The sequence below is a fragment of the Ursus maritimus genome, unplaced genomic scaffold, assembly GCF_017311325.1.
Source record: "Ursus maritimus isolate PB19 unplaced genomic scaffold, ASM1731132v1 scaffold_23, whole genome shotgun sequence".
Classification (NCBI taxonomy): Eukaryota; Metazoa; Chordata; class Mammalia; order Carnivora; family Ursidae; genus Ursus; species Ursus maritimus.
Window position 1 is genome coordinate 6,101,778 of NW_024424786.1, and position 13,277 is coordinate 6,115,054.

The following is a 13,277-nucleotide window of genomic DNA, read 5'->3' on the forward strand; positions in this document are numbered from 1 at the left end:
ATTTTTGTACCCTATCAATTCCCACTGCTCCAAACATGATCCTTCTATTTCTTCATTCTTATATAAGCAAATACAAATAGAAGTCCTTATTTTTCCTCTCTTTTTATGCAAAAGGTAGCATGTAATATACATTTTGTGCTTTGTATTTTTCTTATAACAACATATTTGGAGATCTTTCTGTATTAGTCTATAGAGACCATTTCATTAAAAAAAGTTTTTTTTTACAGCTGCATAGATTTCCATTATATGGATATGCCATAATTTATTTAACTAGGCCACTGGTGATGGATATTTGGGTTATTTCTAGCAAACACTCTTGTACATATCTCACTATCTGTGTAAAATTATCTGTAGGGATGAGTTCCCTACAGAGAAACTATGTATGTGTATTTATAGTTTTGATAGATGTTGCCACCTCCACAGAGATTGTATCAGTACACACTCTTCTGTTATAATTTCTCACATCCTGCTAATAGTATGTATCTTCAAACTTTAAGAGTTTTACCATTCTGCTAGATAGTATAATAGTGTAGTTTTAATATGCATTTCTCCTATTTTGAGTGAGGTTAAATATCTTTTCATGTATTTCACTGTCTGGTCACATCTTTTAGGCCTGGGTCTTAGGACAAATCTTTTCTTCATAAGTAAAATTCGTGCAGTGCCCTACAAAGAATTCAGCGACATCTTAATTTAACTAAATTCAGCAGTTTCTTACTTTCTCATATAACAAAATGTTCCGGGCTCATCTTGTACCTATCCTGCCCCAGGTCTGGAATGAACCATTTCTCTGAGGATTCCTGGTTCTTTTCAGTGGGAAGTAACATCACAGACCAAAGACTGGCACTAAGTGTGCTCATTGCTTCTGGAATATATTTTCTTTATTTTTTTAAAGATTTTATTTATTCATTTGAGAGAGAGAGAAGCACAAGCAGGGGGAGGGGCAGAGGCAGAGAGAGCAGCAGATTCCCCGCTGAGCGGGGAGCCCGACACTCCGGGCTCAATCCCAGGACTCTGGGATCATGAGCTGAGCCGAAGGCAGATGCTAAACCAGCTGAGCCACCCAGGCGCCCCTGGAATATATTTTCTTATTGACATTTTCATCAGACAGAGGTAGGAGATTTATGTAGGTCCATATACATTGACATATACAAGCACACACATTTTTAGATGTATAAATGTATGTGTGTGTGTACCTGTAAAACATACATGCATACATGTGTACATATTCATATTTTGGAAATAAGCTCATGCAGTGCTAATTCTCATCTATGTCCAGAGATTTCTTTCTTTTTTTAAATTTAAATTCGATTAATTAACATATAATGTATTATTAGTTTCAGAGGTAGAGGTCAGTGATTCATCAGTCTTATAGAAGACCCAGTGCTCATTACATCATGTGCCCTCCTTAATGTCCATCACCCAGTTACCCCATCTTCCCACTCCCACCCCCTTCAGTAACCTCAGTTTCTTTCCTATGATTAAGAGTCTCTTGTGGTTTGTCTCCCTCTCTGATTTTGTCCTGTTTTATTTTTTCCCCTCTTCCCCTCTGATCCTCTGTTTTGTTTCTTAAATTCCACATATGAGTGAGATCATATGATAATTGCCTTTCTCTGATCGACTTATTTTGCTTACCATAATACCCTCTAGTTCCATCTACATTGTTGCAAGTGGCAGGATTTCATTTTTTTTTTGATGGCTGAGTAGTATTCCATTATGTATATATATATATAGCACATCATCTTTATCCATTCATCTGTTGATGGTCATCTGGGCTCTTTCCATAGTTTGGCTATTGTGGACATTGCTGTTATAAACATTGGGGTGCAGGTGCCCCTTTGAATCACTATATTTGTATCTTTGGGTTAAATACCTGGTAGTGCAATTGCTGGGTCCTAGAGTAGCTCTATTTCCTACTTTTTGAGGAACCTCCATACTGTTTTCCAGAGTGGCTGTCCCAGCTTACATTCCCACCAACAGTGTAAGAGGGTTCCCCTTTCTCCATATCCTCGCCAATATCTGTCATTTCCTGACTTGTTCATTTTAGCCATTCTGACTGGTGTGAGGAGGTATCTCATTGTGGTTTTGATTTGTATTTCCCTGATGCCAAGTCAGAGATTTCTTTCTTGCCTTCCATGATTCCATATTTGTACATTCCTTTCTCCTGAGAACCCTGACTTTTAACAAATCAACGCATGTACCTATTTTGTTCATTTCTATAATCCAACTGAAATAGTCCATATTCACTTTACCCATTCAACTATAATAAGCTGTTGCTTGTTTGTTTGTTTGTTTTTAAGTAGGCTCCATGCCCAGTGTGGAGCCCAAAGTGGGGTTTGAACTCACAACCCTGAGATCAAGACCTGAGCTGAGATCAAGAGTCAGATGCTAGGGGTGCCTGGGTGGCTCAGTAGGTTAAGTGGCTGCCTTAGGCTTGGGACTGTGCCCCGTATCATTAGGCTCCCTGGTCAGTGAGGAGTCTGCTTCTCCCTGTCTCTCTGTCCCTGCCCCTATCCATGCTCTCTCTCTTTCTCTCAAATAAATACATAAAATCTTAAAAAAAAAAAAAAAAAAGTCAGATGCTTAACCAGCTGAGCCAGCTAGATGCCCCAAACAGTAGCTTGTTTTATTTTATTTTATTTTAATTTAATTTAATTTATTTTATTTTTTTCTTAAAGATTTTATTTATTTACTTGTCAGAGAGAGAGAGAGCACGCACAAGTGGGGAGAGCAGCAGGCAGAGGCAGAGAGAGAAGCAGACTCCCCGGCTGAGCGGGGAGTCCAACGCGGGGCTCGATCCCAGGACCCTGGGATCATGACCTGAGCCAAAGGCAGACACTTAACCTACTGAGCCACCCAGGTGTCCCAGTAGCTTGTTTTAAAAAATTATTCACAAAGAGAAACAATTGATAGTTCTTTAAAAATAAGTATCCAAATGAATTTACCTGAATTAGATTTTTATGTTTCCATGAAGGATTCACTGGCATAGCATACAAAAATTCCTTCATATAAATTTTAGAACAATTTTTTTAATAAATTCTATTTAGCAGGGGTGCCTGGGTGGCTCAGTCGTTAAGCGTCTGCCTTTGGCTCAGGGCGTGATCCCAGAGTCCTGGGATCGAGCCCCACATCAGGCTCCTCCGCTGGGGGCCTGCTTCTTCCTCTCCCACTCCCCCTGCTTGTGTTCCCTCTCTTGCTGGCTGTCTCTATCTCTGTCGAATAAATAAATAAAATCTTTAAAAAAAAAATTCTACTTAGGAGCCACCTGGCTGGCTCAGTTGGAAGAGGATGCGACTCTTGATCTCGGGGTTGTGAGTCTGAGCCCCACTTTGGGTGTAGAGATTGCTCAAAAATAAAATACTAAAAAAAAGAGAAATTCTGCTTAGGTCTTTTTTTTTTTTAAGATTTATTTATTTAAGAGGGCACGAGAGCTCTGAGGGCAGTATTTTAGAGTTTATCTAATTAAAATTAGGAAATATGGTAGTTTTACAATAACAAAAAAGTTTTTACCCTTGATTATACTGATAGCCAACTAGCCTTTCTAGAAGTAATATAAAAGTGTACATATGTTGTCTTCCTTTCTAGATTCAAGGACATTACTTTTGCCTAGAATAACAATATGTACAATATTCTAAAAGAAAATATGGATGCTTAATCTGAAATTTTCTTATAAATGAATGAATATTCTTATAAAATCCTACAGGAATAAATATGAATACTTATTCTTATATATCATTTATATTAACGTTTCTAGCTTTTAGTACTTTATCATTTATAGTTTTCTCATTTTCTTTCAGATACAGGCATAGACCACCATGCTCTTCTAAAACAATTTGATCACCTAAACCACCTAAATCCTGACAAGTTTGAATCTACAGATTTAGATATGCTCATCAAAGCGGTGAGAATAATTCCAAAAAATGTCATTGTTGTGCCTTTGAGGTTTTGTCATTTGATAAGTAAATTCAATGAAGTGATAATATAACATTTAGATACTCTCAAGAATATTTTTATTTTATTTTATTTTTTAAAGATTTTTTTTATTTATTCGACAGAGAGAGAGACTGCGAGAGAGGGAACACAAGCAGGGGGAGTGGGAGAGGAAGAAGCAGGCTCATAGCAGAGGAGCCTGATGTGGGGCTCGATCCCAGAACACCGGGATCACGCCCAGAGCCTAAGGCAGACGCTTAACCGCTGTGCCACCCAGGCGCCCCTCAAGAATATTTTTAAAGGGAGATAGCTTACCCTTTATTACTACAGATAATAATATGGACATAATGATCTATAACCCCTTGCCCACAATTCCAAAATCCAAAGCACTATGAAGGCTGACATCTGGTTTCAACTATAATAAGGCTATTTATAGTTTTTATTTAGTCTACATGATGTGACTATTCATAGACTTTGCTGAGGAAGTATTAATCTGTTTGGTTATAGACTCTGCAAGGATATTATACAATATGGCATATATGCCATATACTCTTTCTGAAATCTAGAACATTCCGAAACATGGGCTCTGGGATTTTAGATAAGAGTTTGTAGACCTCTCGTGTTGTACTGTATGGAGTTACCAAAATGGATATTGTAGCTTGGATGTGAGTTTAGTTAAGTGCTTAGAAACCGTTCTAGTTTTCTATACCGTACAGATTTGATACAGTCCCTTCTTTTAAAATCAATTTATATATTACTTACTTATGAGGAACTTTCTAAAGTTGAGGCTTGCTTTGAACTATGAATTTCTTTTAATGCCTACGTTCTGGTAATAATGACTAAAATGGCAGAATTTAAAAGAGGAGTCTAGTGTTTTCTGGACCTTCTATACTACCTTCTGTTAGAGTATGCTGTATGCAAGAAAACCCTTATTTATATTTTCAAATACTCCTTGTTATTTAGTTGAAATGTTACATTATAGGCCACAAGTGATCTGGAACACTACGATAAGACTCGACATGAAGAATTTAAAAAATATGAAATGATGAAGGAACATGAAAGGAGAGAATATTTAAAAACACTGAATGAAGAAAAGAGAAAAGAAGAAGAATCTAAATTTGAAGAAATGAGGAAAAAGCATGAAAATCATCCCAAAGTTAATCATCCAGTAAGAATTATGACTATAAGAAACCATAATTAGATGACGATACTTCTTTGAGTATCAGATAGTAGAATTTCATGATAAGTTATTAGTACTTTAGATTCTTATTTCTGCATAGTTTCTCAAATTTGTATTTATTTTCAGTCTGTATACATAGATTATATTTTGTTTTGAGCATTTTTTAAAAATTGATTCACAGGGAAGCAAAGATCAACTAAAAGAGGTATGGGAAGAGACTGATGGATTGGATCCTAATGACTTTGACCCCAAGACATTTTTCAAATTACATGGTAACAGATTTGATACAAATATTAATATTTATGTCTGCTGTTGGAAAGATTATAGTTGCTTTATTCTTAACTGATTTTTGCCAAGGTCTGCTTATGAGTCCTATTGACAGTAAATGTTTAGAATTTTTCTCTAGGGTAAAGGAATAATCTCTATTGCTGACCTGTAGCATAAACTACTTTAAGACAGTAGCTGTGTCTTTTACCTGCTTTAACTGTTGACTCATTATGACTTAATGTAAGGTTCTCTGTAAACTGAAGGTATTTCTGTGACTAGCTAGGTTATATCTAGCACACTTCATGCTATAATATTAAAATTTACTTTTTTTCCTATAGCATATTGTTTCACTTTATATTTTTGAAAAAACTGGTTAAGACGTATTTTTCTAAACAAAACTCGTATGAATTATAAATTAGTAGTAAATTGTTATCAGTTGGACTGATCTGAGGCTTCATAAAAAAGGAAGAAACATCTTTCTGTAGCATATGGATGCTTGTGGTAGTACCAATTTTGCAAGCCAGCTGTGAAGAGTTGTATTTTCATTATTGATTTTTGAAGGCATTAAAATCAGTTTTTGCATTTGTGACTTTTAAACTTCAGATGTCAATAATGATGGCTTCCTGGATGAACAAGAATTAGAAGCCCTCTTTACCAAAGAGGTAAATGAGTTAATTTAAGTGTTCGGTGTTTTTGCTCTCTTTCTTGCTTCCATTATTTTCCTTACTTTTATGTTGGTTTTAAACTTTTCTTCTTAGTTGGAGAAAGTATATGACCCCAAAAATGAGGAGGATGATATGGTGGAAATGGAGGAAGAACGGCTTAGAATGAGGGAACACGTAATGAATGAGGTATGTTTTAAAATTTTGAGATTATATGTTATTTCAATGGATTATTCAAGTTCTTGCAATAAGTCTTACCATGAAGTGGAAAATAAATACACAGAATAGTTATTTGATTGAGTTTTGCATTTTTGATCCAGAATATTCGGTAGACTCCCTTGGTGTAGATAAAATTATTTTATAACTAATTTAAAATATTTTAAAATTTAAAAGGTTTTTATTTAAGAGATTAAGATGCTGTTGCATGTCTTCTAGAAGTAAAAGATAATGTAGTCCAATATTTGATATTTTAAAAGGCTGTGTTTTTATTAAGAAAATCCAAAAATCCAATACCATAATGGTTTATAACAAGGTGTTTATTTCTTGTTCACATTATTAAGCTGATAACTTTGGTCATGGACATCAGAGGCTAGTAACTAAAGGCCACTGTTTTGTGTCAGTGATTTTCACCTGATATTTGAGCTATTGGTGATGATTGGGATTTCTGTTGACTGCTGGCAACCCAAGTGTCAAATGAATTTCTTTGGCCATTATCTAGTTCACTTTTGTAACTGAATGGCTATAAGAGCCACTGAAGAGGATTGGGAGCGATTGTCAACTTTAGTTTTGATTTAGTTAGTTGTTTTTAAGAAAAAAAAAATGTTGAGAGCATTTTAACGTAAACTCCTTAACTCTTGGCTAAAACAGTCCTCTTTCTGGAAAGGTTATTTTTCTTGGGATTATACACGGTTTGGTGAGGGAGGAAGACCGTAATAGCCTGAACAGTCAGATAAGCAGACTCAAGTGTGGTGATCTTTGAGTATTAGGAGTATAGATATCTCACTGTATTTTCAAATCTGAAGAATACAGAAGATAGCAATACCTATTTTCTGATTCTAATGTAATGTTGATGTGCTTGTTTTCGCACCCCCTCCCCCCGTTTCTGTGGACCCTAGGCTAGCCTTAATTGCTGTATGTTTGTGTAATAGCATCTATTAGAAGACAATTTCTAGTAATATGAGAGCTATTTTATTTTACATATACTTTTTTTTTTTTTTTAAATCAGGTTGATGCTAACAAAGACCGATTAGTGACTCTAGATGAGTTTTTGAAAGCTACAGAAAAAAAGGAATTCTTGGAGCCAGACAGCTGGGAGGTAATAAAACCTGCTTGAAATGTGATGTATGGTTAAAGAAATTCTACGTCAATTCATTCTACTTTTAACTTTTATTTCCCATTAGGTTTGCATGTAGAGCCTTACTGTCTGGGCTTTTCAATAAAATGTCACTGTAAAATAGTGAACTTGATTTTTTGGAAAGCTCGTGGCGATTGACCTCTTATTTGTAATCGTGTTATATATAATTAGAAGTCTTTTTAAAAATTTTACTTTTTCTAAGTGTAAAATAGTGTTCCTTCTTGAAAATTAGATATATAGATACATTTAAAGAATAAACTAGAAGTTACCTATAATTCTACCATCCAGAGTTAGACAATTTATGCATTGCATTATACTGATTTGGAAATGGTTTGTATTTTTAATATGTGCATATATAGCATGCAATATATAGTGAACTGTCCCATTTTTATTTTTTTAAATTTTATTTATTTATTTAAATTTATTTTTGAGAGAGAGAGAGAAAGAGAGAGAGCAAATGAGGGGGAGGAGCAGAAGAAGAGGGAGAGAGAGACTCTTAAGCAGGCTCCATGCCCAGTGCGGAGTCTGAGGTGGGGCTGAATCTCACCACCCTGAGATCATGACCTGAGCTGAAATCAAGAGCCAGATGCTCAACTGACTGAGTCACCCAGTCCCATTTTAAATTTACATATACACATAAACTCCTATCTATCTATGTATATTTTTTTAAGATTTTATGTATTTATTTGAGAGAGAGCAAGAGTGGGAGAGCATGAGCCGTGGGAGGGGCCGAGGGAGAGGGACAAGCAAACTCCCTACTGAGCTCGGAGCCCATGCAACTCAAACTCGCCTCTCAATCCCAGGATCCTGAGACCATGACCCGAGCCCAAGTCAGAGGCTTAACCGGCTGAGCCACCCGGGTGCCTCATCCTGTCTATATATTCTTAAAATGGCTTCATACTGTATAAATGTCTTTGTATGTTTGGGAAATCCTGTGTTTTTAATGTTAACAATATTTCATGATGCCATGCCTCAAAAAACAGTTTAGAAATGACTCCTTAGCATGCAATTGTGTGATTATAGCATTTAATTTATATAGCCATTGGAACAGATTTAGCTGTTTGGGTCAATTCCAATTTTTTTTTTTACTGTAATAATTAACACTATGATGACTGTCTACTTGTTCATACATTTTTGGGCATCTGTAATAATTTCCCTGGGATTAATTCCTAGGGATAGAACTATTCTCAAGGTTTATTACCATTTTTAGTTTCTAAATATGTCTTGTCAAATTGCTCCAGAAAGGCATACCAATTTATTCCATAGCTTACTGTGCATACACATTTTAAAAAGAATAGTTGAGAGGTAAAACCAGAAGAGACTGAAAAAAAAATTGTCATTTCCTATACAAAATATAAAAGATTATCATTTCGGCTAGATTTTTAATTGTCCAGAAAATAGTTTGAGATAGAGTGACCAACTGTCCTGGTGTAGCCTTTACTGAGGATTTTCCTGGGATATGGAAGTTTTTGGTGCTGAAACGAGGACAGTCCCAGGATGACAGTTTATTGTCTTCAAGATTAAAGAAATCAGCTTTTTTTGTCATGTTTTTGTCTAATATTTGTAATATTTCTGGACTTTGGTGAAGAAGAAAAAGAATGCTAAGATATTTGAACATGCATTCCCTTTATTGCTTCTGGAAAACTAGATCAATAGATAATTACATACTTTTTTTTTCATTTTAACATAATTTTAGATTTGCAAAAGAGTTATAAGAATAGACAAGGATTTCCTGAATACCCTTCCCCCAGATTTCCCATTTTACTACAGTTATTCTCTCTCTTTATCTCTCTTTCTCTATTTTTAATCTGTGTGTATGTGTATTTATATATAATGTAATATTTTTTGAGAGTAAGTTGTACATGGTGCTGCTTTAACCTTAAATACTTGAGTGTGTATTTTTTTGCAAACAAGGATTTATCTTGCATAATCACAGTAAAATTATCTATGGCTACACACATAAAACTCTTTTCCAGTCTCTAGACTTTATTGAGATTTTTGTTAATTTTACTAATACTGTCCTTTATAGCAAAAGAAAATCCATATACTGAATTTAGTTGTAATGTCTTCCTAATCTCCTTTAATCTGAAACAGTTCCCGAGTCTTTGTATCTCATGGCATTCATATTTCTAAAGAGTGCAGACCAGTGATTTTGTACACCATCCCTCAGTTTGAGTCAGTCTGGTGTTTCCTGACGATTCCTAGTTTTGGTAGGAATACCACCAAAGTGATGCTGAGTGTGTCATATGAAGCATATGCTGCTGGTTATTTTCATAACTGGCAATGTTAATTTTGATTATTTGGTTAAGATGGTGTCTACCAGGTTTTCTATTTTCTCTTTTGTAATTTAAATAGTATTTTGTCTAGCCCACCATACTGCCAGAATCACAAGTCAGCATTTTATAAAAAAGTCACTTGACATCATATCAAAAGTATTTCCAAATATGAATTGTAAGCATTACTTTAATAGTTATGGAAGTGCTTAACTGTATTCGGGGGGCCGGACATCCATTCTGTATTTTTTTTTTAAGATTTTATTTATTCATTCGACAGAGATAGAGACAGCCAGGGGGGGAGGGAACACAAGCAAGGGGAGTGGGAGAGGAAGAAGCAGGCTCATAGCGAAGGAGCCTGATGTGGGGCTCGATCCCATAACGCCGGGATCACGCCCTGAGCCGAAGGCAGATGCTTAACCGCTGTGCCACCCAGGCGCCCCCATTCTTTTACTGTTTATTTAAAAAAGATAATGCTGCTATAAACACATTTTTATATAAAGTTTTTATGTGTTGAGGGCTATTTTATAGGATGGATTCTCAATGTAACCCAACCAAGACCAAGGGACACTTTTTAGGGCAGTTGATATGTTTGTAAAAGTATTTTTCAGAAGAATTGTACCAATTTTCATCACCACCACTGTTTCAAAAAAAAGTCCTCGAGTGTATACTTTGAGATTCATTATGTACTAATTTTAGCCTCCTTGGATGATTCTAGCCAGAATCAGTTATTACAATGGCTATCGACAAATGGTGATTTTCTAATCGTCATTCGTTCTACATTTATTATTAGTTGGCTTTCTACAGTAAGGAAAAGCTATCGCTTCCCCACCTCTGTTTGAGTGTAGATCCATGGCTTCTTATTTTATTCAATAAGGTTGAATCCTTACTATCATTCTTTATTTTGATGCTCAAATTGCCCCAGATTCGGCTAGTGGGAGTTACTTCAAACTGACTTTTGTATCCTTTTGGCATGTTACCTATCATTCTTTGAGGACTTCCTTACTTTTTAGCATAATAAGATGTTCACGGCTCATCTTGTTCTTTTTCCATCCCACCTCTGGAATCAGCCATTTTTCTGAGGAACACTGGTCCCATTTAGTGGCGATCGCTATCACAGACTGGGATCTGGACACTGGATGTGTTCCTTGCTACCAGAGTGTCTTTGCTTCTAGGCTTTGTCAGATAGCAGAGTTGGGTAGTTTAAAAAAAACATATAAATGTGTGTGCGGGTGTGTATATTTATATTTATATATATATATATATATATATATATAGTTATATTTGTATTTTATGTATCTGTATATGCACGTATTACACACATATGCAGATGCACTTACATTCATATTCATCTTGATATATTTAGGTATCAATATACATTAAAACTCAATCAGCTCATTGGGGCTCCTGGGTGGCTCAGTCAGTTAGGCATCTGCCTTCGGCTCAGGTCATGATCCCAGGGTCCTGGGACAGAGCCCCATGTGGGGTTGCTGCTCAGTGGGGAGTCTGTTTCTCCCTCTCCCTCTGCTCCTCCCCCGTTCAAGCTCTCTCTCTCTCTCAAATAAATAAATAAAATCTTAAAAAAAACCCCACAAACTTAATGAGTTCACACTGAAAGCTCCTTATATTTCAATCCAGTGCCTCCAATTCCAGCACAACATCCTATCTCTTCCTCTTTCCATATTTCATATGAAACCTGGCTTCCATTTTCCACAATATTATTCCACTTATTTCCTCAGTCCTAGGATGTACAAAGTGTTTCAATTTGCTAAACTCTGCAAAACAAGAATTTATGATTTGTTTAGATTTTTGTTGTTGTTTTTAACCTGAGCATATAGTCTAGATAACTGTGATTAAGTTTTTGGGTTAGTTCTTTTTTCCCCTTCCCCTTCTGTTTTATTCACTTAAAATCAAAGTATAATTTATTTTCTTCTGTTTATAGTCAATTTGGGTTTCCCTGTCCTTGTGGATTTTCTTTCTTCTCTTTTCTTGAGTATATGAAACACTGACAAGTTTCTAAAAATCAAACCTGTACTAAAAAAGGTGTTTTCGGAGAAGCGTGATTTCTTTTCCCTCATTCTCTCTGTCCTTTCTACCCAGTTCTCTTCTTTGTTCTGTAGGTAACCAGTTTCATTAGCCTTGGATTTTTCGTTTTGCTCAAATACATAGATATATATTTTCTTACTTCCCCTTTCTTACCGAAAAGGTATATTACTATATATACTCTTGTACTTTGCTAATCATAGAATTTTAAAGCTGAATCAAACCTTGTTGTATATCCAGGATTATTCTTTCCTCATGTTTTTTTTCTTTTTAGACATTGGATCAGCAACAGCTCTTCACAGAGGAAGAACTGAAGGAATATGAAAATCTTATCTCTTTACAAGAAAGCGAACTTAAGAAAAAGGCAGATGAACTTCAGAAACAAAAGGAAGAGCTACAGCGTCAGCATGACCAACTGGAGGCTCAGAAGCTGGAATATCATCAGGTGGTATTTATAAAATGATCATGGCATTAAAAAGAACTTTAGGTGCTTTGCTAAAGACATGTGTTTTTTGTAATATAATCTTTCAAAGTCCTATTAGCTACAGTATTTTGAATTTTAGTATTTTTAGAAAGTGCTTTGTTGAATATTAATCTAAAATTTAGAGTTTGAATATCTCATTTTGGAAAACACTTTTCAGTTAGTTTGTTGTGGTTTGTCAAAGGTCATGAGAAAATAAAAGAATACTTACTTTTAAGACGTTCTTTTTCCATGCACTAGGTTGTACAGCAGATGGAGCAAAAAAAATTACAGCAAGAAATTCCTCCATCAGGGCCTGGTGGAGAATTGAAGCTCCAGCCACGTATGTAACTTAATTTTTTTTGTTTAAGGAAATAAAAAAAAATTGAATAAACTGAAATTTACATTTATTACAAATGTAATTTCAAATCATTAATATCTATGGTATTTACTATATATTTGTGGAAATAGTGCAACTTGTACTGCAGAAAAATGAAAAGCCTTCTAAAATGTCTATCATCAGCACATTTCAAAAGCTATATAATTTGATAGCTATATTTATGGTGAAATGATTTATTTCAACATTATTCACAATTCTTTCTAATCAGTTATCATTATTGTCAGAGAACATGGTTTTTTAATTGTAATCTGTGATTAAGCATATTTTAAAAATGCTTATTTATATTTACATATATACATATATAAGATATATATATCTTTATATATAATTTACATATATTACATATATAATTTATTTAATAATATATATTATAGTAAATATAATTTACATATATTATATATATACATATATATGAGAAGATTCAGAATAAAAGGAGATATCTTTAAAATGAGAGCATTTTTTTTTCAAACAGACATTTAAAGTCCGAAGTCCATCAGAACGTGGAAGAAAACTGTTAAGTCAACATCTGTGTCGTCTTTTTACCACCCTTCCTTTTTTTCTGCTCAATAAATATTTTAAAGCATATATGGAATAAAGGAAGATACTTTTTAAATGAGAACGCATCTTTTCAGGACACAGATATTTAAGGATTGAAGTCCACCACAACCAGGAAGAATACAAACTCAGTATCTGCTCTCACTTTCATACCTC

The 13,277-nt window shown here is 34.9% G+C and overlaps 1 protein-coding gene across 8 annotated transcripts in view; it reads left to right on the forward strand.

Moving 5' to 3' along the window:
• The window catches only part of NUCB2 (nucleobindin 2), a 44,518-nt gene extending 31,367 nt beyond the window's left edge, over positions 1-13,151 (forward strand). For 7 of the 8 annotated variants that reach the window (XM_008708913.2, XM_008708915.2, XM_008708918.2 and 4 more), the window contains 9 exons: positions 3,795-3,898; positions 4,910-5,095; positions 5,289-5,379; positions 5,978-6,036; positions 6,133-6,225; positions 7,262-7,351; positions 11,981-12,151; positions 12,428-12,509; positions 13,039-13,151. In XM_008708913.2, coding sequence (XP_008707135.1) covers positions 3,795-3,898; positions 4,910-5,095; positions 5,289-5,379; positions 5,978-6,036; positions 6,133-6,225; positions 7,262-7,351; positions 11,981-12,151; positions 12,428-12,509; positions 13,039-13,046 — 884 coding nt within the window. In that variant the 3' untranslated portion in view covers positions 13,047-13,151. Of the gene's footprint in view, positions 1-3,794; positions 3,899-4,909; positions 5,096-5,288; positions 5,380-5,977; positions 6,037-6,132; positions 6,226-7,261; positions 7,352-11,980; positions 12,152-12,427; positions 12,605-13,038 lie in introns of those variants that run through there. The other variant, XM_040638861.1, reaches the window with a different exon arrangement.
• The last annotated feature ends 126 nt before the right edge of the window (positions 13,152-13,277 follow it).